The sequence below is a fragment of the Opisthocomus hoazin genome, chromosome 23 (assembly GCF_030867145.1).
Source record: "Opisthocomus hoazin isolate bOpiHoa1 chromosome 23, bOpiHoa1.hap1, whole genome shotgun sequence".
Lineage (NCBI taxonomy): Eukaryota > Metazoa > Chordata > Aves > Opisthocomiformes > Opisthocomidae > Opisthocomus > Opisthocomus hoazin.
The window spans coordinates 11,604,491-11,630,252 of record NC_134436.1 but is presented as its reverse complement, the minus strand read 5'-3'; the positions used below and the strand labels follow the sequence as shown (position 1 = coordinate 11,630,252).

Genomic DNA, 25,762 nt, shown 5'->3' with positions numbered 1-25,762 from the left:
CAGCATGGAAATAGACAGAGGACTTACAACTGAAGGCAGGGGATGAGGCTGTGACACCTCTTACAGGGTGAGAACACAATTTGTTACGTTCATTAGTATTTTTTTGTTGTCAGCTCTATCGGCCTGGGTACACATGTTGCAATTAATAACTGTGCTTTCTCAATAGTTCTGGGAAAATCTTTGCTGCTGTCGTATACCACAGGGAATAGTTACTATTTTGCACAAACTGCTGTTATCTGCGGGAAAACTTCTCATGCAGAGACCTAGAAAACAGGAGAATTTGATATAACACAGTAACACATCAGAAGTCATGTTTAAATACACTTTAATTTTTGATAGTAGTGCTTCCCGGCTGTTCATGATCATAGGCAAAACACAGCGCATGTGCTGAGTCAGGAATCAAGAGGAGTTACTATAATATAGAGTTGGCTCTATGAGTGTGGTTACAGAATTTGGTGAAAAATCCGTATATAAAGGCAGGACATCAACGATAATTTTAGTTTACAGTCAGGTATGTACCAAGACAAAATCCTTTTCTTTTAGCTCTTTTCATTAGTAGCCTATTGCTGCTACCTCATTACTACACTGTTCTTTGCTAGTGCAGTAAATCTGGAGACCTAATGGTGCACAAGCCCCTCTGAGGACAGCACTGACTTTTAAAATATTCATTTCTATGCGGATCAGGGATATCCCAGTCTGGCTGTAATCAGAAGAAGAAGGGAGGAGACAAATAATCAGTGAACATGACTGTTCAGGGAGCAATTTCTGTCAAAAAAAAATCAGCAGCAAAGGTGGATATGAGCTGGCCCTGCACCCCCAAGCTCAAGTAAGCGTGATGCGGGCTTGTTTGTTAGCTGTAATAGTATAATTGCTGCTTTCTGTCCCTTCATCCTCTAGCCAGCTGCTTCTCCCTCCCTGTGCCGGAATGCCTGTTGTTTCTCTCTGCGAACTGCTGAGTAATGCAGGGCTAGTGAAGGGTGCCCGGCTGACCGCAGTGGGCTCTGCACTCTTGGTTTATACCTGGAGTGCAGGTACGTCACGAGCCCTGACGCTGCCCCTCGCTGTACTGCTGCAGGGACATGTCACGAAGCAGAGGATCCTTCAGGGCAGTTCCGTTCTTGGTTATTGTTTTGTTTGGTGCCAGCTGTGGGAGTGAATTGCGTGTTCTGGAACAGCAGTATGGCCAGTGATGCAGACAGAGAGCAGTTCACAGCCTGAGTTATTCCAAGTGGAACAGAACTTTGTGCTATGAAATCAGTTTGCAGCAAGTCTCCAGCCACTGGGAGTTGAGCTGACTTCCAAATTTCTCTCACCCAGGCTTAATGAACAGTCATCAGGTAGCAATGGTCCCACCAATCTTGATTTAAATGTAAGTTATAGCAGGGGTTGGATTCCATATCCCTAGAGTAATTTCTTGTGCCATCCAAACCTCATCAAAGTGTCTTGGTGAAAATGATTTAAGCTAACGTGTTGTACTGCGTGTTGGCAAGCAGCTAAGGGGACCCGTGTGTCAGTTACTGTGACTCAGTGGTAACCTGTTAACTCACAGTGACTTCATGGTGTGCCTCGGTCCTGTGTGTTATTCAGACAGAGGCAGAACTCTAGGCTTTTTTTTTTTTTTTTTAATATCAGAATAACAACAGTGGCATGGGTGTGTCCATCAAAGCCACCTTCAGCGGGAAAACTAGATTTATTTTTTTTTCAGAGAGATATTTAAGCGTTCCTTATGATAGTGAAGAAGAAAACCAACAAAAAAAATATATATCAACTCATATCTGACCCTGTGTGAAAAAATAATAGAGGACACAGCAACTCTAGAGCTGGCTTAGCCAAGCAATGTCACATAAAGCTCTCTTTAATTTTTTTATTTGGATCGTGTCTGTATATAGGTCACAGTGACTTAAAAGAGAAGACACTGACCAGACAAAAAGAAACCTTTCAAAAACGTACCGTTGTTGTAGGAGAAGGACCCTTTCTCGACAGAAGACTGAAAATTAGCACTGAAAGGATTTTGCTGTTGGCCGCTGTTTCAGCGGGCTGCGATGTCAGCGTCCAGCGGCTGAGCGGAGGGGGGACCTGCGGCGGTTGTGTTCTCAGCTTGCCTGTCTCCTGCTTGCGAGGTTATCCAGCACACAGCAGCAAGATGGCATGGAGCAGGTTCAAGCCATTTCTCTTCCTGACTTTCTGTGCTGTGCTGACCCCGTATAAATCAGTGCTAGCTAGATCGTCCTTCCTCAGGAATACAGAGATGTGAAACCTCTCACCACAGCTCCCCATACCAGTCTACATTTCTGCTTTCCTTCAGTCCCTAATTACAGGGTCTGGACAAAATCCTCTCCTGCTGCTTCCACCCTTGTGAAGGTCACTCAGCGGCCAGAGGCCACCCTGGTGATTCTGTGCTTCTCTGCAAGAATTACTGCTTTGTGCAGGGGCCTACATAGTCCGTACATCTGTTCTGAGCAAACCATTTCTCAGCGTTGAGCCTGAAGAGGGGAGGGAAAGCAGATCTTCTGTCTTGGCCCTCTGGTCAGCCTTTGTGGAAGCACAAGAACAGCAGCATGTACCAATAATCTGATAAGCCTTTCTTCTAGGAGAGGAAGCTGGAGGCAGCAATGCAGCTGAGAAGCGTTAGGGCACAGAAGGTCTAAATGCCTCTGGCCAAAGAGCTTGTAGTGACACTTGGGTTACAAATAGTAAAGCTGTGTGGCCACAGTGCAGATAAAAAAGAAAAAAAAAAAACACCTTCCACAAAACCAAGGTATAAACTGAGCCAAAGAGTACAAATCACTTGTAGAACAGCTGTATAGAAATGCAGATTGGAATGCATTTTAGAAATCAACAGTGGAAACCACTAGATTCCCCTTGGACTTAAAATCCATATTATGAGCCCACATTTTGTATCACAGTCCACACATGTGTGATTAGCAAAACTTAATATTTCTTTTTCTGTGCCAGTCCCTGGAGACAGCAATAACTTTAAGGCACTGTGCAGGAGTGGAGGTGTGTTGATGTAGTGAATCGGCTTTTCACAAAGATTAGGACTTTTGAGACAAATATGCTCCCAGAGGATGATGTTCCTCTGCAGCAAAACATTCTTTTGTTTTGAATGAGAGTGGTCTTTCTGACACCTTTTTTAAGACTTGCAACTTTTTAAAATTTTCTGCAATATTTTCAAAAGATTGTGTTGATTTTATCATCTTACTGAATTACTGTTATAAAGCCACTATCTAATTATTACATTTTCTAGTAAGCTAAGAGTTTTGGCAAACTAACTTTGTCAAAGTTCATTTGCATAGTAGTAAACGAAAAAGCCCAGTATGATTGGCACTGTACTGAATCCTCGGTAAAGGAATTAACTTCATAAGTGGTTTAAAACATTTGAAAATGATTTTCCAGGTTTGTGCCAAGTATAACTTTTGGGAGATGGGGCAAAGACATGCGATCTGTTTCATGCTTGTGTTTTCCTACTATGTTGTGAATCTCATCTGTGGACAAAGGAGATTCTTCATTTGGCTCAGTGGCCGAGGTAGACATGGTTGATTATACTGTCATAGACTCATAATTTAGGTTGGAAGGGGTCTCCGGAGGTCCAACCCCCCACTCAAAACATGTCTAGTTAACAGCATGATGCCTTGAAGTTTAGATGGTCGGGCCATCTCTGTCTGAGTCTTGACCAGTGCCAAGGATGGAGATTCCACAACCTCTCTGTGCTACCTGTTCCAGTATTTCACCAGCCTTGTGGCTAAAAAAAAAAAAAAAAAAGAAATCACAATAGGTAATAGAATGTCTTCTATTTGCAGCTGTGTCTGTCCTCCTGCCTCTTACCACCATGACTCTGAGCAGTGTCTGGCTCCATCTGCTCTGTCCTCCAGAGAGGTGGCTGTGGAATACGATAAGGTCTCCCTTTTGACTTCATGTCTCTGAGCTGAAGAGACCCAGCTCTTCCAGCCTCTCCTCATACGTTGTGCCCTTAAGTATTAGCATTTCCACAGGTGGCATGAGAAAAGCTAGGCATAAAAACGTAGGCAAACCAGAGATGTAATCCTCTAAGCAGAACTTCAGTTGCTGTTAATTATGAAGTCTTTCATTGCCAGTTCCAGTATCTCTCAGTGGGAGACCTGTTGCCATTTGTATTGGCTCTGTTTTTTCCACGTTACCTTTCTTTCCCATCTTCTTTTCTCTGTTTCAGCATTTTTGTCTCTCCCCTATCCTGTCTGTCGGAATGAAAGTCATGAAATAGTTAATATCGGTGTGTAAAGCATCATGGACTTGCATGAGGCTGACATTCAAAGGAGAAGAATAGAGCAGGATAAATGGCGTTTATTTCTCTTCAAACAGTTCTCTCAGCCTGCCTGTTTTCCGGGCTCCAGAATGCAGCAGGACGGTGGTTTATACCCAGCACCCCCTTGAAGGCTGTCCCATAACCACCACAGAGCGCAGCAGACACTCGACAATCGTAAGAGAAGGTGAGAGCTGATTTTCAGATGTGCTGAGCAGCAGTGGACCCACAGATTTCACTCTCTGACCTTGAGAAAAGTACTAGCTCGGTTCCTCTGGCCTTTGCAGCATATTATTTGCAAAGGATATTGACGGCTTCAGGAGAAAAGCGTACTAGAACTGTGAGGAACGAGTAGCTAGCAGTTACAAAGGGCTGAAGAAATTTATGTTTTGATCCTTGGAGACAGACGTTGCAGTTCAAATCGGTATCAGAGTATCCTCACCACGCTTCTCCCTGCACCACAAGGCGAGAGGGTTTTTTATGATGAAGCCTGACCTTGCCCTCATCCTGTCTTTGTGCGCAGGAATCATTATCATGGCTTATTCTCCGTGAAGAATTCCGCCTTCTGCCAAGAAGCAAAATGCAACAAGCAAGCCCGGTGAAAGCCAAGGACAGCCCACCTTGGAGCAAGGCAGCGCTGCGTTGCAGAGAGGGGGCTCCAGCAGAGGTGGTCGCGGCAGCTGCGCAGAACCTCGCTGGGTGCTGCTGGCCGCGGGAGAGCTTGGAAGGCGGCCGGAAGCCTTGCTGGTGAACAAACGCCGTGCAGCGTTTCCCTTCAGTACGTTCCATGCTCTGCCTGTACCTCGAGTCCTGCAAACGCAGCACACGTTCCCGCCTCGCGCAGGAAGAGCTGGAGCGCTCTGGTCCCTGCATCTTGCGGGTCTGGACACGCCAGCTGCAGCCGGACTTGTAAACCGGAGCTGCGGGCGTGCTCCCGGAGCCCGGCCCCTGTCCCCCAGCTGGGGCCTTGGTGCTAGGATGCGGTGCGGCCTGCGCAGGGGGCTGGGGCCTGCGCCTGGGGCCTGCTTCTGCTCGGGGCGGCCTGGGGCCTGGGCCTGGCCACTGCCCGGAACGGCTGGGGCCTGGGCCTGGGCCCGCTCCCGCTCGGGGTGGCTGGGCCTGGGCCCTGCCCCTGCCTGGGACACCCGGGGCCTGCGCCAGGGCCTGCTCCCACTCAGGCGGGCCTGTTCCTGCTCAGGGCGGCCGGGCCTGGGCCTGCTTCCACTCGGCGTGGCCTGGGGCCTGGGGCCTGAGCCTGGCCACTGCCCGGGACGGCTGGGGCCTGGGCCTGGGCCTGGGACCGCTCCCGCTCGGGGCGGCTGGGCCTGGGCCCTGCCCCTGCCTGGGACACCCGGGGCCTGCGCCAGGGCCTGCTCCCACTCAGGCGGGCCTGGGCCTGCTTCCGCTCGGGGCGGCCTGGGGCCTGGGCCTGGCCACTGCCCGGGATGGCTGGGGCCTGGGCCGGGGCCTGCTCCCACTCGGGACGGCCGGAGCCTGGGGCCTGGGCCAGGCCCTGCGCCGGGGCCTGCTCCCAGGCCTGCTCCCGCTCGGGGCGGCCGTGTCCTGGGCCTGGCCTGGGGTGGCTGGGCCTGCTCACAGGAACCAGGGCCGCCTCTGCGGGCTTGCCGGGGTCAGTCTAGTCACTGGAACCGTGCAGTAGCAGCCGGTGCCGCTGGGGTCTGAACTGGGTGCGGGTTTTGCCAAAGCGTTTTCCATTGGAGGAACTGGAATGTCGGGGAGCTGGCGCCTTGTCCAGGCGCTGAGCTGATCGTCCATGTTTTGAAGCATCCTGAGAGTTGTGAGTGATCTGTGTGTGCTACCAAACCGACCTGTTCAAAAATGCAAGTTTGGGTTAAGAACGAAGTTTAAAAAACTAAACAATTGCCACTCTTTAGGTTTTTTGCTCCCTGCTGCTTGCTATTCATTTAGGAGGAAAACAGCTGTTGTTTGGTATGGTGGGGTAAAGAAACTTCCACGTGGAAGTTCAGATTTTGAAGTGTTTTCCAGCTTTTTCGTTCTGATTCCAGAGGAAGCTTTGAGAAATGTGGCTTATTCCAGAGTTTAAGATAAAATCCCAGCTGTCAACCACCTAGTCTCATTTCCCCAGTTTTACATCAGTGTTGCTTCGTTAATAACAGCAATAAATAAAGCCACTGAAGAGGAACACCGTGGGCTAGGTGTAACAAGAGCAGTTATTAGAGCAAGCAGATGCAAAGATCAGCTTGTTTTGGAGATGGTGAAGAAACAGCATGTGAGGTGTACGTGTTATTTCTGCTACAAGAGTATATTTATTTCTCCTGTTAAATGTATCTAAGGAAATCTAAACAATTTCAGACTGTTGTAAAATATATGGTGAGATGTGACTGTATGTCACACACATCAAAGCATGGCTGAAGCCCCAAAAAGTAAAGCAAAGAAAACTGGGTTTTCTCGTACTTCAGGAAAAGAAATGCATCCTTCTCTGCATCGCACGCTTTCGAACTCTTTCTGTTCTTGCACAATTAACCTGCATCAGTATTTTTGGTGTGGCACATTATAAACACTGTGCTGGTGTGAGAAAAATTCACTCAGATACTGGTTTCTGATGTCTGCTTTGGAGGTTCTTTAGGATGAAATCTGTGTTTGCGTGGCTCACTGGGGTAGCAAATGGTTTATCACCGCCACCAGAGAGCTGTCTGTCCCATCTGACTGCTCGTCAGGCCAGCTGCAGAAGAGAGTAGAGGAAAAGCCTGGAGAACGAGGAGATGGGAGGGAACTAGTAAACATGAGTTTAAAATATAAGAAAAAGTCAACTGCAAAATGTATGTGCCTTTAAAAAAAAAAAGGTATCTAAATCTAATGTTCCGTTTCACAGAGATTCAGGAACTGCAGCCGAAGGAATGCTTTGGAACAGCAGAAGTTACCCGTGCGTGGGGTTCATGCGCACCAGTACAGCAGCAGGCTTTACAAGTGCAATAGGTGGAGGTTAATACACTACACAAAAATCGGGGAGATGCAGGGCAATGTGCTGGAGAAGCTGTTGTGTCTGGAAGATGGAGGGGCATCTATTGTTTTAACAGACAGCAGTGAGCTGGGATATCTGGCTGTTAATCCTGTCTCATATGACCTGGGGCAAGCGACATAATCTGTATTTAAAATACAGCACTAGTGCTTTAATGCTGGAGGGCTGGGGAGTGCGGCCTGGAAAGCAGGACGCATAATAAAGTACGCTGTGTTTATTCCATGCACGCTGAACTCTGAGTAACCCGTGCAGTGGAAGGAGTTCCCCTGGCAGGCCGAGTGGGGAGTTTGGCCTTTCGTTAGCTCTGCAGCTCTGTGTTTGCTTCAGTAAGCGTTGGGATGTTGACGTTGCAGAAGGAAAGATGCATGAAAAGAAGGAGTCTGTGAAACTGCAGTGTCTTCTGGAGGGCGGGGGGAGTTTTTTTAATGTGTTCCATGTTGGAAATAAGACATTGTGTTGGCATTTTCAGTAGAAACTGTCTGTTTCAAAATCAAAAGCTGTATTGCAATTTATTGGAATGCCCTATAAAATTTTCTTTTGAGACGTCCAAAGCACATATCTGTATTTCTGAATGGGGAATTGTCTTAATGAAGCTGAAAGTTAACCCCTTGCTCAGCACCCATTGCTAGCCTGTGTTTTTTCGTCATGCTTATCATGGAGTAAACTCTGCAATATATTAAGGAAAACGCTATGAATATCCCAAACTAGAGGGAGAAGGTGAAGGGAATAGGACTGCTATCAAGGTACAGTTATTAAAAGGCTCTTGTATATAATGTTTTAATGGATTTGGAAACGAACATTTCAGAAGTTTTAAAAATGTGGGTTTTTTATAGCAGACTAAAAAAATGTTTGTGTTTTTTCCAGTATTAACATTAAAAATCTGGAAACAGCATGGTGCATAGAAAATTATTCCAACAAAAAATATAAACTTTTTAATATGTAAGCTGCATCTAAGCTTGCGTGTTGAACAGACATAATGTAATTCAGCATCTACACGGCGAGTTAAAAATATTTTCTTAGGAGGCAACTTCAGTTACACATTTGATAAAACTAGGTTGGCCATGGATATGGGAGCAATTTAGACTAGACACAGTGCTGGCCTTATCTGAGACCCTTACATGTCTCTGGACTGCCGTCACTCTGTTTCACCACACTGATTCCTTAAAATAAAGCAAAAACAAGGGAAAGGCAGAATCTCGTAATGTCTTTGTTCCTCCTTGCAACAGTACTTAAAACTAAGTTTTTCTTTAAACAGTGTAAGGCAGAAACAGGGGCAAGTGGAAAAATCGTATGTCCCTGTGCTTCAAAATGTGGTCATTTTTTTAAATGACTCTTTACCAACGTGAAGAAATCTTTTGTGTTAAGTAAATAGAACACAAAGTTCTGCAAAATTCTGAACACCTCTAATTCATGTTAGATTCTCAATTAATACAATGAAATACATTGTCTTGCAAGACTGAATAGTAGGCTTTTATTAAGTAGATAATATTTGTGGTTAAAAGTTCGTCCTTTCCTTCCTTGTTATCCATAGGCTACACACCAGTAGCCTATGCTTAATAAGTCAATAATGTGAGTAAAGTTGAGAAAGGCAAATAATTTGTGTATAATCTCCTTTTTTTAAAGAACTTTCCATTTTCAGTGTTCCATATGTCTCTGTAGATCTTGAAAACCTCTTTCTTCTCTATAGCAAATAGCACTTAAAAACTGGTTTATTGTTTTATAACATGATTTGTTTGGGAGGAAGCAGAGCAGCTCTTAGCAGAACTCCTACAGGCAGAACAAGTTAAAACATGGTGTTACATACTGTTCTTTATTGACTTCAGGAAGCTGAGTTAGAGGCAAGCTCTGTGTGGCGTTTCTCCGAGGAAGCCTAAATCAGCATTGCGTACAGAAAACCGTTGGTTTCTCGGGTCTGAGGTGGAGCGAAGCTGCCTGTGATCGCTGCGGTGGAGGGAGTGCTGCCTGCTGGATCGCAGTCGTGGGCCGCTGCAGAAGAGGTGTGCCAGAAGGGGGGCTGATGCTGTAACGGGCACAAGTCGGCCCAGAGCACGGGAGGCTGCAGGCTCTGGGGCTGGTGTCGGCAAGTTGTCCAGCTGGCGTGAGCAGCCTGCTGCCACCAGCCTCTGTGCAGAGCTCCCGTTTGTACGGCAGCAGCAGGGCAAGTTCCTGAAAGCCACGAGTCCTGGGTTTGTCCCACGTTCATCCTGCTGCCTTCTAAGCCTAGCTTGACTAAACTACCGTGCAAATCTTGTAGGTAACTGTAGCTGTAGAGAGCAAGCTTCCAGAGCGTGGTACCTTCCAAGTACATTGTGGCTAGGAAAGAACTTGGGTTTTTCCTTGGTGGTGGTGCTGGTGTGGTGGCGACAGCCGGCTGCGTTCAGTGACCCTCCCTGCGATCAGTTCCCACTCATGGTAAACGCAGGTGCAGTGCACGTTCGTTTTGTGTTGGTACGTGCCCTTTTCTCCCCCTTTTGGTGGTTACTGGGGATCGCTTAGGAGACCGCAGCCGTGTGACAGGGCTCCAGATCAGACGAGATTACCTTGAAGATAAGCTCTCATTTGGAGCCGTGTTGTCCTGATGTGTCAGCAAGTACAATCAGATAGATACTATCAAGTAATAAATTTTTTACAACGCATCACGTGAACTACGTAGATAAAGGGGAGATGACTATTGGTTTTTGGTCAGAATAGTCCAAAAGAGTAGTTGTAATGATTCATATCTTTAGGGATGTCAGTTACTAACTTTATTAGAACTATAGTGACTTTCTCTTAGGGACTTCTGGCATGAATATGTGGAACAAAGAAATACATAGAGGTAGTATCTTTAACTCAGTTTGCTTTTACCAGAGGACTCTGTAGATAAGGTTGAACTGTATCTTTCATTTTAGCAACTTATACAAAATTACCTGTATTAGACTAAAACCACTGAGGTTCAAAATGTTCCATAGTGGCTCTTAATCCAAAGATGATACTTCAAAGAAGTCTTAACAGTTTCGTCTGAGCCAAATTGATAGTAGCCAAAATTCATTTTACTGTACATTTTGAGATTACATGAGTCAAAAGTGGCGTAACAAAATATCTTCGAATTTTCTGTTGCAGTCGTTACTAAAACTTCAAAAGCAAGACAGGTCCCTGTTTCTGCTATCAGTCCTTATTACCATTGAACTGGATGCAATGGATAACATTTAGGATAACTAATTAAGGGGAAGAACCCTGAAGAAAGGAAAGAACAATTAGATTCACAGGAAGTTGCTGGTATCAATCTTACTGTACATCCAAAGCGTTTTAATATGTCTGTTAATGATCTTGGTTTAAAAGGTGGGGAGTGTACCAAGGAGACGTTGTTGAGCTGGAAAATGTTATAGGTCCTAGCCAGCCGCCTCTGCTCCAGAAAGGTTATCTGAAATCAGCCTAAGTGAAGAGGATGATAAGAGGAAGAAAAAGGCTGTCATTTCGGAAGTGTCTGACGGAGTTCGGCACGGCTTGCCCGGCTAGCAAAAAAGAGGATGTTACTGCTCTCCAAAGCACTTTGGGGTGCACTCGGGGAAAGAAGCTCTACTGAAGGGAAGGGGCAGTGCTGGCACAAGTACAAACAGGCTTAGAATAACTGGTGTTCATTTAAACCCGCTCTTTGTTTTGGTGCTGCTGCGTCCGGGAGTGCTGGTTGGATTTGCCTGGGTGTTGGACTCTGAAGAGACAGCAGGAAACGACGAGTTCAGAGAACTTGTCCTGAGCCTGCAGCTTGCAGACGACTCGCTCAGCGAACCCGGGCTAGGCACACGTCACTAGCTCGACTAGCATGAGCATATTTCTGCTTTTCCTCCTCAGAACCCTGTTGACAATTAACAGTTAGGATTTCTTTATTCTTTTAATGTAGATCATAAAGTGTGCCTTAGACCACGATTACAGTGAGTGGTTTTCAGTGGCATGGCCCCCCTGTGCCGGTATTCCACCGGCTGCCTGTTCCCTTCTCTGTACCAATGCTTGCACTGTGCCAGTGCAGCCGTTTGTGTGATCACGTGAAGAACTGAATCGGAGCACTGACCCAGCTGAAAAGTACCTTTTCATGTTGTCTCTGGTATTTTTAATTCAGATCGGGCCCCCGCTCTGGTTGCTTCGTTGCTGCACGAGCGGTTGTGCCAGCGGGAAGCAGGAGGTGGCTCAAGGACAGCCAGCAATCGCTCGAGCAATTGCAGCAGCGCTGTCGTACCTCGGGCTGCTCCCGGTCGCCGCGTGGGCTCGGTTGCTGCCAGCCCAGCGAGGGGGATAGGCGTTGTTGCTGACGATGGTGCCGTTCGTCGTCCTCTCCTCTCTCTCGTACTGGCAGGGCCTGGCCGTGCAACTGGGACAACTCAGAGAACCCAGTCAGCTGAAAACTGATGAAACTAGCTGGAAACTAAGCACTGCTTTTTTCTTTTCTTTTGCCTTAGGTTTAGTTTTCTGTCTTTTAGTTGCCCAGACCAGACCTCAGCAGTCCCGTTGAGGTAGCGCTCAGAGATCAGGAACACCAGGCAGGGGCAGCAGAACCAAACACTGCTTGGGGAAGCTATGCCAGCTTGTACGGCTTGCAGGAATCACTTGGTTGTCTTGCTCTCTGGAAACTGCCTGTCTGGAGATCCAAACAGACCAAAGGTTTTCCTGACAGAGTGTTTTGGCAGGAAATAATCAAATTTCCCCTTAGAGAGTCCCCAGAATACTGGCGTTTTGGAAGATCTGTGCCTTCCTCCCCTGCAAATGTTTCTCTCTCTGGGCTGCTGATAGGACCCTTTTCTTTCTTGTTTTCGTTCAGCAGATCCTACCTGTCAGGGTGTCCTGTGTGGGCAAGGGCAGAGCCTGTACTGTGTCACAGAATCACAGAATAGTAGGGGTTGGAAGGGACCTCTGTGGGTCATCTAGTCCAACCCTCCTGCTGAAGCAGGGTCACCTACAGCAGGCTGCACAGGACCTTGTCCAGGCGGGTCTGGAATATCTCCAGAGAAGGAGACTCCACAACCTCCCTGGGCAGCCTGTTCCAGTGCTCCGTCACCCTCAGAGGGAAGAAGTTCTTCCTCATGTTCAGACGGAACTTCCTGTGCCTCAGTTTGTGCCCGTTGCCCCTTGTCCTGTCACTGGGCACCACTGAAAAGAGCTTGGCCCCATCCTCCTGACACCCACCCTTCGTGTCGTCTGTAGAAGTCCTGGAGAGCTGGCTAGTGCGCTTCTGTTAAATATTTGGACTCTGCACAAGCATAAGCTTTTCAATAATTCAGCCACATCTTGTTGGTAATTACTTTTCTACTGCTCGTGGGTTTAGAACAGTAACACCTTGTACTATACTAAATGGATACTTAATAAGGCAACGTTATAATAGGACTCCCATGGAATTACACATTACATTAAAACCAAATGAGTTCATTGTGAATTCATTATGAATGATTACTCTGAATACCAGAGGAATTAATAATCATTAGCCATTTACTATGGGGGGATACAGCTGTATTAAGAATTTACAAGCTTTCCAGAACAAGTTTCATTGTGAAAGAATCATTAAGCGTAACTTTCTTTTCACTGGAGAGTTCCTGCTTTTATTCTGAATCTGCGCTCCTTGTTCAATTGCCTTCCAGTTGTAAAACCCCTTCAAAGACAGTCGCGCAGCCGAGTTCACTGGCTAATGGAATGACTTCCCCTATCTCCGTTTGTCTCGGAGTGTATCTCGGCTGGCTTTGTACAACACGTCTCAAAGGTTAATAAACTTTAAAGCATGCTGGGAGACACTCAAGGGCAGGGTGACTCCGACATGACAAAAAGAATGCAAAAGCGTTATATTTATGACTTTGTGGCAAGTCAGTTCTGGAAGCAAAGATATCCGAGGCCTTTGATTTGCTTCCTGAAAGTTCCCTCTGTTCCTGCTAGCATCTGAAGGCTCGGCTGTTCTGCATATCAGAGGTAGCTGACTTGGGAGACAGGAGGAGTTAACTGCTCGCTTCTAAGTGAACTTTTCCTTTGGGTATAAGCTTCCACAAGAGTTTTACGTCTTTGACAGCTTATTCGTGCTGACTGTCTACGGCAGCCCCACAGCTGCAGCTCACCTCGTCCCGATAGATTCAAATGCAGCGCTGAGCCTTTCTGCATGACTTCTGGTTGTAGCCAGCAGCTTGATTGCAGCCCACAGTCCTGCCAATAGCATCCCAATACGAGATTTACTCTGTGTTGAGGTTAGCGACTTGGGTTTCAAAGTTAGGTAAGCCCAGCTGTGAATGCATGGTTTTGGGTTGTTTGGGGGCTTTTCCCCCCCGCTCAGTTTTATATTTTTCAATATAAAAAGCCTGTGCCCCTTAGACCTGGCAGAAGGCCACGCTGTTTCTTGCATTCCGTCTGCGGGCAGCGCTGCTCCACCTGAGCGTCACACCCCTCCTCATGTTCCTCTGCAGCAGCTGACGCCGCTCGGTGGGTTTCACAAATGCCAGCCTGCCACAAATAGCATTTGCACATGGAGCTAGATTCATTGAATTGTGTGCAAGTGTTAGTTCGACTGTAGATGATTCTAGTTCTAATTCTGTAGTGAATTTGGGGGAGCCAGCGTTTGGCCTCTGATCTCTATTGTTTAATTAAATCTGTACGAAGCAGTCCCCTGTCTTGTTGATTGCCAAGATAGCAATACAATGTATTTGTGTTTACCCAAAGGCTAGTGTTGTATCCTATGCCAGTGATGCCATAAACCAATGCTGAGGAAATCGTCTTCATTTAGAGCTCTGTCCCAAAACAAAACATACGAAGATGATTGCTTGTATAAATACTGATATATTTTTATATATTATATGAATGATACATTTAACGTGCCTCTTATTGAGCTGATCATAACCAGCTCAGGGGGGAATTATCTTTATTTACAGTCAGAGAACGAGGGGCTCGGTGCTTCGTCGTGGCGATGGCGCAGTGGTGTGGGGCTGGTTGCAGACGCTGGCATGCCCTAGCTGAAGCCGGGGGTGAGCCTGGGTGCGGAGGGGCTCGGAGCGGGACGCGCTGCTGGCGTGTGGGCCCTGGGGGCGGGCATCAGGTGGCACGTGCAGGCGCCTGTAGCATAACGGTGTTTTCTTTGACCTGCATCACTAACGGCTGCATCCTTCTCCCCCGAAGATGGTGGATAGTGCCAAGTACATGGAAGATAACAGCCACTTTCTGAAAGATGTTTTAAGCTTTTACATCTGAAGCTTTTCATTCTTTAGCCTTTCTCTGTCGCGATTCTTTCCTTGGGGCAGGGAAATATCTTTTCTTTTTGCACTTGTCTCAGTGATAGCTGTTAATTCAGTTGGACTTCAACAGAGTTCTGGTAAGCGAAGTGTGACAAAACCAAGGTTGTTTGCAGCAGCGTGCAGGCTCTACGTTGTGGTAGATGGAATGGATTAAATATACATAATGTATTTTAAATACATGTATACATAGACATAGATATTTTTGTTTCAGGTTGTTTTTTACTGGTGAATTCTGGAGTTCTCTGCACCATTTAGCTCAATGCCCAGCCCACTAAGGGTGAAGCACTGCTGTAGAAGTATGCAAAAGCAACATCACATGCTCACAGCTCTGAAGAGCAGGGAAATCACAATTATTGTAAAAGCAAAGTGTAAGGTCATTAAACGGATACTGGTTCTAGCTGAGACTGAAAAGACAGGGACATGGATGACTAACCTTAGCAGACGTGCAAGTGACCGTAACTTCAGTAAAGTCAGAGGGCCTCCATCCCTTTATTCTTGGAACAAATGTTGTCCTGACTCAGTATTTGGAAGGCTACTTAATGAAGTTCTCCATTTCCCATTACACTATCGAATGTCATTACGTACTATAACAAATATGGCAGGAATGAAAATAAGGATTTATTTCACAACAGGTGAGCAGAAACATGGGTGCGAATTCACAGTGCCCATTGGAAACCCTGCCCAGACTGGTACAGGTGACGGCACGTTTGCTAAAAACTTGTTCTAAGCTGGTTCTGATCCTGAGCAACCAGCCAGAGCAAGCACATTTATTAACGCTGTGGAGCCTTACCTTCATTGTTTGGATGGAGGTTTGCATCCTGTCCTGGAACCCTCACGCACAGCGTAACGTACAGTTCCTTGGAGGTGAATGAACTCACACTCCGTGTGTGGCAAGAGTGACCCACCCACTCAAATAGAAGTTCAGTGGTCACTGACTGTACCACACGCTGGCTCTGTGCCCCTCCGCAGGCAAGCCGTAAGTGTTGTATAGTTGTGTAGATGTCAGCATTTTTATATCTCATCACAAGAAAGCTATTAATATAATTGGATCTTCAGAGATAGAGAACATAAAGGCTCAAGTACTGTTCATATAATCTGATTATCTTTTTCCTGCTTCACAGACCTGTGGCTTTTTTCTTATCCAGTTTCATCTGTCTTCCAAGGTCCATGTGGTGTTACTACGCCAGTGGTATCGTCCCTGAGAAACTTTTGTGTAAACAGAAGAGTTTATGGCTGGAGTTCATTTACCTTCTTCAGGGGGTTACGCATGTGTCTCTGGAGTGCTGAGAGCCCAGCACAAGACAGAGGCCATCAGTGCTCAGCTAACCTGAGGACAGTCTTGCCAGTCTCCCCCTCCCCAGGCACCGCTCGGTTACCTTTCGGGGTATACAGCCACGTGGAGACGGCAAGAACCTTAGGTCGTGCTGAGGAGCTGTAAGGATTTGCACAGCCTGGCAGTGGAGCGAGTGCAACACTCCGTGGGCGACTGCTGGAAAGTGACTGGGCGCCCAGAGCTCTACGCATTTGCTTCTAAGGGCTTGGTTAGCAAAAGAATGTTTAAATTGATATGCCATCCTCTGGACGCTGGGTTGATGCCTGGAGTTAGGAGTTCTTACTGGCTGCGTCATCGTGAGCTCCGACAGGTCACTTCTTCACAGTGCTTCAGCTTTCTCGTGTATGAGATGTGTTCCTCTAAATGGTGTTTTCGAATCTGTGTGGGACTGAAATGAGTAGGGATTTTGCCTCTATTAACAGCATAGAGTTGACACTGTTGTAGCTTGGCTGGTATCTACTTAGCTTTACCACAGCAGTGAGAACGGAGGCTGCTACGTATGTGCAACCACTTCATTGTTTTCCATGCTAATGCTGTTTTTCTTTATGTAGATAGGGCTGGAGCATCTGGGTCCAGCTGATAAAGAAAGTTTCCTTTTCAGTTGTCTGCTCCTGCACAATCAGCTATTGAGTTCAGCAATCTTGGGATCAAGCTGAAGGAGTTCTAATTAAAAAAAATGAAGTGTCAAATATGGGTTTGGGACAGTCAGAATCATTTTGTGGACACTATTAAATCAAAAGGGCAAAGGAAACACTGGCCACGACACAGGTTTCTCTGTTCCCTCCCTGAATCCTCTGTATGTGTAATGGATACAGCAACCCCCAGATTCGTGCTGTTCTCCCACAGCCCTGTGTTCTGAATGCTAATCACAGGACACGGAGAACGTTTACAGAGGGAAAGTGTATGGCTGTCCTCTGTTTCAAGCATGGAGACATCCTTTTAATCGCACGCAGACAGCAGATGGTATGGCTTTTGTGGCGTCATGAACTCCAGCACAATGCGGGCAGCCCCTGCACAGCATGGTGCAGTTTAAAGCTGGGTAAACACGGGGAGAGTGGAGGGCTAGGGGTGGGAAGGCAGTAATTCCTCGGACATTTGTTCCGTTTCTAGTTTACAAATTGGCCGTGACTTTGTTATGCTTCACTCCGTTCACTTTCTGCATCTGTTGTATGGAACTGTTTTCCTGCCAGGAACATACGCCCAAACAAGTAGTTGTAAAGGATTGTTGTCAGCTTCAAAAAGCACATCTCTAATTGAAAGTTTTGTGTTTTCTTTCAGAAGAAGGTGTAAGATTTTGAAGTTACTTTCTCTCAGACTCCAGAAGAGGAAGTAGCTAAAAAAAACCCACCCAGACAGAAAGAATAAAAACTCCCAACTAATAAATGTGAGGTAAGATCTTTTCTAGTCCGCAGGTATAATCTCTCACAAAACTGACTGGGAATTTTCTGAAGCTTTTTCTGGTCAGAAAATTCTTTTCCGTTAGAAGTCCCCTTCTCACCTGATTCTGACTTCTCACCCATCAGTGAGATCCCTCTCACTAGCATCTGGAATCCCTCTCGTTTTTTCCCAGAAGGAAAAGTTTTGAAATTGCAAAAATTTTCCTAAGATAGGAGATATTTCCATGCTCAAACCTCATATGCCCTGCATGTTCCGTAATTGGTTTAAGGGCTGTGTAACTTACAACAGAGGCTTTGCATAAAAGCAAGCAGCTCAGTAAATAAAATAAAAAGTTAATACAAATTGGAGAGGATTGTTTTGATTGAGTTGCAACATACCCTGATGAGTAATATGCCATTAAATATGTATGTATGTACAGCACATGTATTTAAGCTTAATAAAACCTTAACCCCTCTTCCCCCTCCCGATGATACTAATTTAGGGAGTTATTGTGCACACTGGTGTGCTGTGACAAAGCAGTTGGGTACAGGCTGTCGTATTTCTAGCTTCTCTTCCATTTAATGCTGATATAACCCAATCTACACCCAGCCCCGAGTCTGTGAGGCTGTGTCAAGACACAGCCGGTCAGTGAGCCCGCAGGAGGACCCAGAGGAGGCAGGGGAGCAGCTTGCAAACTACGCTGCACCCTCCAACACGCAGGGCTGAGGGCACGGGCCGAGGGAGCGTTCAGCTGACGGTGTGAGCCCAAAGGCAGCGTTGTGGGCAGCAGAACTGTTAGATGTAGCAGTGCTGCTGATATGTCTAGTTTCACAGTAAGGATGTACCATGTTTTATGATAGTTAACATTTTACTGAAGTTTCATCCCATGACTGAAGTTTTTCTCCCTCTCTAGCAGAGTGGAGCACAGAGGAGTCTGTGAATTAGAGGCACAGAAATGGGTACACAGAGGAGGATGATTTGAAAGTATACCAAGGAGAGCAGTGGTGAAGTTCAGTGGACCTTTGTGTTCCATGGTTTTGAACATTTTTTTGTTCCTGGACAAGGTCCTGTGAAGCCTACTGTAGGTGACCCTGCTTCGGCAGGAGGGTTGGACTGATGACCCACAGAGGTCCCTTCCAACCCCTACCATTCTGTGATTCTGTGATCACCCAGCCTGTGTTCCTGTTCTCCTGATCAGTTTCTTGACTCTGCATAGACATATTCTTGCATTAGCACCTGGGATTAAATTAATTGTCTCTAAGAAAGTGAACCCCCTTTGCATACAGCAAAACTTGTGGAATGCTGTTATGTATTTCTCCAGACTTTTATAAAACTAGGCAAAAAAGATTTTCACTTCCTCCCCAAATTTATTACTTTAATTAAAATAGAATTCCAATCTGTGACACCATTTTCCCCTAAATCCCAGGAATGTTTTTATTCGGTTTAAAAATTGTTGGCCTGTATCCTCAGCCAGTGGAGCTATGCCAATACGCAGCAGCTGGGGATTTCCTACCCTGCTATCTGTGCGTGGCAATGGACTCATTAGGCACAGGACATCTCCTGTATGCATCCTAAATGACCCAGCAGACTCCCTGAATTTTAACATGTGGTTGTCTCACATAAATCAGAGCTCAGCTTTTCCAAAATGAGTATGTTTTTGCTAGTTTGTGCAAACATTTGCTAAGCAATGCAAAGCACTATTTGTCTCTTGATATCAATTAAGGTATGGGAACATGGTGCCACGGACTAATCTAACCTACTTTATATCCGAGTAGTGCAAAACATACCATAATTCCTTTTTCTGTAATCAACGGCGATAAGGACATGTGCAGGTGCGGTAATTTACCCAGAATCTTGTCGTTGCCCATATCCTACCAGAATTACTTGGGAATCTGTGCAGCTTGTTTCATATTTTCATATTTTAACTACTATAGGGTGTGCTTCCAAATAGAGCAAGGCTGTGATCTCAGGACACTGCTTTGAAGTCATTTTCTCCCTGTGTCATTATAACATATTTTACTAGTCTTCCATCCTGACTGCAAAATCAGTGGAATCTCCAAAGTAGAAATGTATCACTTTGTTTAAATATGCACTGAAATCAAAACTGAGCTTTTGTCCTTGATTTGTGCTGATCTCCAGATTATTGTTGAGGATGTATAGTTGAATGATAGCCTTGATTTTCTCACAGGTCAACGGCATCCGTGCTGGTGACTCACACAGATCATAAAAGTGTATTTCCGAGGGGTGTGGGTATAGGTGGGCTGAACAGCTTGGGCTGGCTTATAAAAGCGAGGGCCTCAGGCCATCTGCACTTATCCATTCTTCTTTGTTCCAGCTGCTGTTCTGCTCTGCCAGCCACATCACCAGGGCAACATGGCATTCGCAGGCAAATACGAATTCGAAGGCGATGAGAACTATGATGACTTTGTGAAGAAGATTGGTAAGTATGTCTTGGCATAAGTCTTAAAGGTTAGAAATTTGTTTAAAAGACTTTTTTTTTTTTTTAAAAAAAAAAAAAAGGTTCTTTTACTGAAATGTGCGGAGATTGACAGGGGCTAAGACTGGCAGGAGTGCTCCGCACTTGAGGAAGGAGATTCAGGTTTCATTGTTATGAGCAGCTCTGTCAGCCGCAGGAAATGGTCCTGTTCTGTGGAAGGATTCCTTCTCAGTGGCAGCAGAAGGAAGGGCCAAGATCTGTGCAGTATAATGATCATGAAGATCGCTTTTCCTGTCCTTAGTAGTCATTGGTGGGAGTATAAATGTAGTACGAAAGCACGTGGCAAGATCTTATACCGGCAGAGGTTTCTGTGAATGCTTTGAGAAGACTGTGCGAACAGAAGACTGTGACCCTGCAACGTCCCTTAGGGACACTGATCTGTGTGCCTAAGGTCCGTGCTTGTGTTCATTTATTTAAAAATCAAGAACGAAGAGTAAATAGGTATGTGCAGCTATATAGCAGAGGCGCCAAGTTCATACACATTAAATTCCACGCATTTGCATGTGTAGGTTAAGTAGAAGGGAATATGTATATATACTTTGTGTATATATATTTATTCTGTCTACCATGTCTCAGGGAAAAGAACGTAAGACCAAACTTACTGTTTTAGCAAATGTATTGATGTACCTATATCTTCCCTAATATCAGTAATTTAAACTGAGAGCTTTGATACTGCTGTAAAAAAGAGAAAGAAACCCAAACAAATCAGATGCTCAGACATCGATGTCTGAGAACAAGCATACTATCAGATGTTTCAATTCAAATACAGCTGGCAGGCTATTAGATTTGATAAACTCTGTGTTTCTGTTGATTAAGGTCTCTCCAGTGACAAGGTTGAAATGGGAAGGAATTGCAAAATAGTCACTGAGGTGGTGCAGAATGGAAATGACTTCACCTGGATACAGCATTTCCCAGGAGGCCGCACGACCACCAACATATTCACCATTGGCAAGGAAGCAGAGATGGAGACAATGGGTGGCAAGAAATTCCAGGTAACTAATTTAGCTCTTAAGTTCTATGCTGTCTCAGTTGATTTTTGATTTAGGGTGAAATTCAAATCTGTCTCAAGGACATCTTCCTTAAATTGATTCTTTCGTCTGTCATAGCTTAGAAACATAATTTTTTTCCCCTCATTTCTTGATGCCTCTAGCAACATATCTAAATCTGATTTTAAAGAGAGCTAGAGCTTCAGAACTGTGCGTACTAGTAAAGAACGAGGGTAGAGTGTCAAGCATCTACTGGTGTCGCAGCTCAAGCAAACATAGTGCTCGTTAAAACTCTCAAGAGCTGGCTGGCCGTAGTGTCATTGTCCAGCAGCGACAGCAACTGCAGCACGCTCCGAGGGGAGTGCTGCGATCCCCAGCTCTGCCCACGCCTGTCACCGCTCACCTTTTGAAGCCACCTGTGCCTCGGCCAACAAAAGACTGTGCTAAGTGAAGAGGGGTAAAACAAATCTCTGTATCCTCCTTCTTGTTGGAAGTACAGAACAACTTGCAACTTAAGCAGCCTCTAGTGAGAAGGAAGATTACACAACATCGATCTGTTCCTGTCATGGACAAAACCGGGATACAAAAGCTGCTGTAAAATGGTTGCTCTACTTACCTTACTCATTTCTCGTCTATTCAAAGGGATTAGACAGTTTGGGACAGCTAAACTCTGCATTTGTGAGGAGTCCCGAACCCTGCAGTAGGTTACTGGATAAATGCTTTAGACATCCTGAAGAGACAGGAACACCAGCAATTGCACCAGGGAGCTGTGACAAACTGAAAACAGTGATCGCAGTGCGTGATTTCCAGAATGCTTTTGCAGTCGTACCTTTCTGATTATGAGAGGAAAAAACCCACATCTTTGGCTTTGAGAAATCGTTGTGAAACGTAACGGATAGAATAATACACAGTTCTACTTAGTCAGTTTATTGCAAACGTCACAATTTTGAAATATTACAAATTCCATTGTCTTCTTTTTTGGTCCTGGGCACTTCCGCAGCCCAAAGCCTATGAAGCAGCCGAAGATGGAGGCAGAGTAAGTGACTCTCGGTAGAGAAGCTGCTGCCTTTTAGTATAGGGTCACTAAAGAATACCTAAACGAGTAAGATGGTTTCCTTGCATCTGGTAAAAAATGTGCACTCTTCTCTTCATTTTGGAAATTACTTTTTTCTCCTCTAAGTAGGACTGGCTTACCTGTTACTAAAAGCATAGGCGAGACTGACCAGTTACACAGACCAGGCTGGTTTTGTGACGGAACGGCTCACCCAGCTGTGGCAGCCAGCTGAGCTGCGGTAGTATTTGTGATCTGCACAGCAGCATCCTGGCACGCTGCTTCCGCACAGAAGCCGCTCGCACCGCAGGTGGCACGCGTTGTAGCACGGAGGGGTGGCTGCAGACACTGCAGTCACGGTCACCTGCACTTAACTGAGCGAGGCGAATCCTAACGTAGCTAGAGGTGTGGAACTCGGGGTCTGGGGTAAAGATCCACATCGCCTGTCCGCAGTGACCTGTGCGCTGCTTGCAGGCAGGTTATTAGTTTCCAAGAATGCTACTTCAAAATCAGTTCATACAATCAAGCCTTTTACTTCCCTGTCAAAACAAGAGAACCACATAAATCACTGAGGACTGAATGAGAAGCATAATCTGTAGCCAGATCATTTTTAGAGCTATGAATTAATATTGTGTAGATATGGAACTTTCATGTATTGCTAGACAAATCTTTTTCTGTTTAAACTGTGAGCACTTAAAAAGTAAAGCACAAGAGTGTTAGTCTTGTTCGTGAAGCTGCGTGTGTACTCTTTTAAAAGTAAGACCTTTAAGCATCAGGTGCACAGACGTTTGCAGTGTATCTGATGATATAAATGCCAGTCACTCCAGGGAACATTAAACCTTGCTCTCTTACAGGCAACTGTTAAAATGGAAGACGGGAAAATAGTAGCTGATTTTCCCAACTATCGTCATACTTCAGAGATTTGTGGAGGAAAGCTAGTAGAGGTAAGTTCTCAGATATCCAGGTTCGTTTATAAAAAAAAAAAAACAAACAAAACCAACCCAAAACCAAACAAAAAAAAACCCTCAAGAGCAGCAGGCTTAAAATTTTGAGGTTCAGAAAAAATCTTGAGATAAAGTAAAGCAGAACTATTAAACAGCTTTCTCCTTTGCTCTAGGTTATCTTCTACGATTTTGTGCAGATTTAATCCAAAAATTAAAAGAACAAACTTTTTGTCATGTATTTTTGATAAACTTGAAAGGTAGATGTTGCATCCTAGGCACAGACGCACAGTTTTATAGCTGTAAGACTGGAATGTTCAGACAGAAATGTTCCCAAGCTGCCACGTCTTTGACTGTATTCACTGTGCCTGTGCCTCAAAAACAGTAAATAATATATATAAAGCTTTTCACCTACTACTTACATGTTTATATAAAGTTCTATTTCCTTAGTCTTACACAAGGAAAAAACAAAACGAAACAGAGAAGAGGTTGGATTTCAAGTAGTATCCTGTTCTATCAACAAAATGGCAAGACAGTTTTGTAAACTTACTGAAACTACAACACCTATAGTAAAACTTGTGAAAGAGGTAGGAATGTCAAACATCACGATTTCTGATTCTCAAAAGTTTCCCTGAACTGGCTTATGTCTGTGCCAGTTACGTACGTCTGAGCGCATCTTCAGCAGAGGTTAACCAGAAGGAAGTTACTCTCTGAATCAAGAAAGGACGCTCGCCCTCCCTGAAAGTAAGAGCGTCGATCGTTCATTGCTTTTGGAGAACAATTATCTCGCTTGTCTAAAACCCTGATAACCTGGGAGTTGGCAAAGCCGTGTCTAACGCAGGATACGCTGAGGTTAGCCCTAAACCCGTTTGGAAGTTGTGCTTGTGGTGTAGGAGTATTCTTGCACGGTGCATTTCAGAGCTCACAAGGACGTTCAGCTCATTTTCTAGATATGTCTTCTGCCAAAGGGTGAACGTTGCTTGAGTAAAGGACAGGGTCTGTGAGCCAGTCAGCAGCTCTTTCCATTTGTCACGCTGAAGCTCTGATGACACTGTTCAACCAAATTTTTGGTTTGTTCTTTATTCCAGATTTCTACTGCTTCTGGTGTAGTCTACAAAAGGACCAGCAAAAGGATTGCTTAAGGCAGGAAAGCCAGTCTCTTCCAGTGCACTAAAAATAAACAACAATACAAGTAAATGAAGTAGAGTGCTGATTGTCTTTCCCTCTCTCTTTCTTTGTATTGCAAACACAAAGAATTGTTTTTCGGGGTAATCTTATCCTCAACATTAATGCCTACCCCATTCCTAAAGATCTGACAAATGCTCGGAAAACCAGAATGCAAAAATCAGAAGGGGCAACAAAGCATTTAATGATGCTGCCCCAGTCTAAGTGTTTCAGGATATGACACAGGGCACATTCAGGTGCTGGCTACCACCTACTGAACAGAAGCTCTGTTCAGCTGCTGTCGAGAGAATAGGGCCATCCTCTGCCCAGAGCGTCCATCCAAATGCAAAACCTGATGAAAGTCTTTAGCCCTGTTGCTGGTCGGAGGGCAGAAATTTAGCAGCTTGAAAAGAAGAGAAAGCCAGTTTATCACTCCTTAAGAGATATGCTTTTGTACTGCTACCATGGTTTTCTCATCGGTGTCTCCTCTTGACCCACATTCTTAGAGGACATTTGAGGTTTTAGAGACAGACTCCTGTGGGAAACCTTGGAGCATCTTATTTTCTCAGGGCAATCCTGTTATTTACATAGACTGCATGTGAAAACTTGTTGTCTTGAACACAGCAGAAATTAAATGTAACGGTTTTCGGATTCAGTCTTCCAAATCACTTCTGGCCAGCACCCTGTCCACAAAGCTTTTCCCTTCTCAGCCCCCTTTTTCCAGCTGCCTTGCCTTCTGGACCCAGCCAGCTGCCTGCCCTCACAAGCTGTCAGTACCTAGCCGGGGTGCGTGTCTGGCATACACAGCGGTTCATTGATAATCCAAATCATTTCAGCTATCTTGAATTTTAAAAAGGCTTTTAATTACTTCTTACATTTTTCCTTGATAGAGATTACGAAGCTTTCCAGCTGCAACAAGGCTTCATCCGGGCTTTGCCAGTTTACCCCAAACAGGCTGCACATGTCTTACGAGCTCAATATCTTGCTCACTCTGTTTGCAAGGCAAAGCATAATGCTGAACTCTTAATTAGAAAAACACGCGTCAAATCTGAAACCTGTTCCATCTTGAGACATTCTTTTGGTACTTGCAACAAACAGCTCTACCAGCTTCACAGAATTTCATTGAAATTCAACCTCTTCAGTTAGACGAGGTCACACTGAGAAGTAGCAAGGGATCTCTTCAGGCTGGCTCCTCGTTTCAGTTCAAGTCAGCTAGTACATTCCTCTGTGAACAATCCTGTGACCTCTTGAACATTTAGGTTTAGAACGTGCCCGTCCTGTTCAGAGCTCAGCCACCTACACAGAATGACCTCTAGAGACAGGCACAGGTAAACACTGGACAAGTGTTACACGAAACTAAAGCTTATACTGGAACTAAGGGGAGGGGAGGGGTGTTTTGTCTGAACCATTTGCTCACACGAGAACCCGCTCTGAGGGAGCTGATGCTGGTGACATGGTGATGCCCTGCCTTGAAAACAAAAGGGGAGCAGCTACTACTAACTGGTTGTAGGAGCAACTCCGTTTAGCGTTGTGCAGCTGAGACGTTTTGTTCTCTCCTGCTGCATGTGACCAAGTAACTCCGTGTTACACAGGCGACAGTGCTGTGAATGGAAGGGTGGGATTTTTATCGAGGCTCTCTAGAAAGCATGCAAAGGCTGCTTTCACCTGAGAAAAGAGCATTGCTGCCTTTTCAACATGAGGACATTCTTCAGGCTTGTCTTGAAATGGCAGCACAGAGCAAAATAAACACCTTGGGGGGGGGGGAAAGGAAAAACTTGTGCAGACTCATCACTAAGAATCCATCTGTTTGGCCTGCATTTGCTAGCGTCGAGACTTCTCAGTGAGAAATAGCACTACGCTAAATTTTATTGAGCGACACCTGCACACTTTACTGATGAGCT

The 25,762-nt window shown here is 45.4% G+C and overlaps 1 protein-coding gene across 4 annotated transcripts in view; it reads left to right on the top strand.

Annotated features, from left to right (window-relative positions):
* FABP6 (fatty acid binding protein 6) overlaps positions 1-25,762 on the top strand; it is a 75,687-nt gene that overhangs the window by 20,793 nt on the left and 29,132 nt on the right. For 3 of the 4 annotated variants that reach the window (XM_075441967.1, XM_075441966.1, XM_075441965.1), the window contains exons 5-10: positions 4,339-4,466; positions 4,803-5,057; positions 17,124-17,234; positions 19,558-19,662; positions 20,536-20,711; positions 22,611-22,700. In XM_075441967.1, coding sequence (XP_075298082.1) covers positions 19,596-19,662; positions 20,536-20,711; positions 22,611-22,700 — 333 coding nt within the window. In that variant the 5' untranslated portion in view covers positions 4,339-4,466; positions 4,803-5,057; positions 17,124-17,234; positions 19,558-19,595. Of the gene's footprint in view, positions 1-4,338; positions 4,467-4,802; positions 5,058-17,123; positions 17,235-19,557; positions 19,663-20,535; positions 20,712-22,610; positions 22,701-23,785; positions 23,890-25,762 lie in introns of all 4 variants that reach the window. The other variant, XM_075441963.1, reaches the window with a different exon arrangement.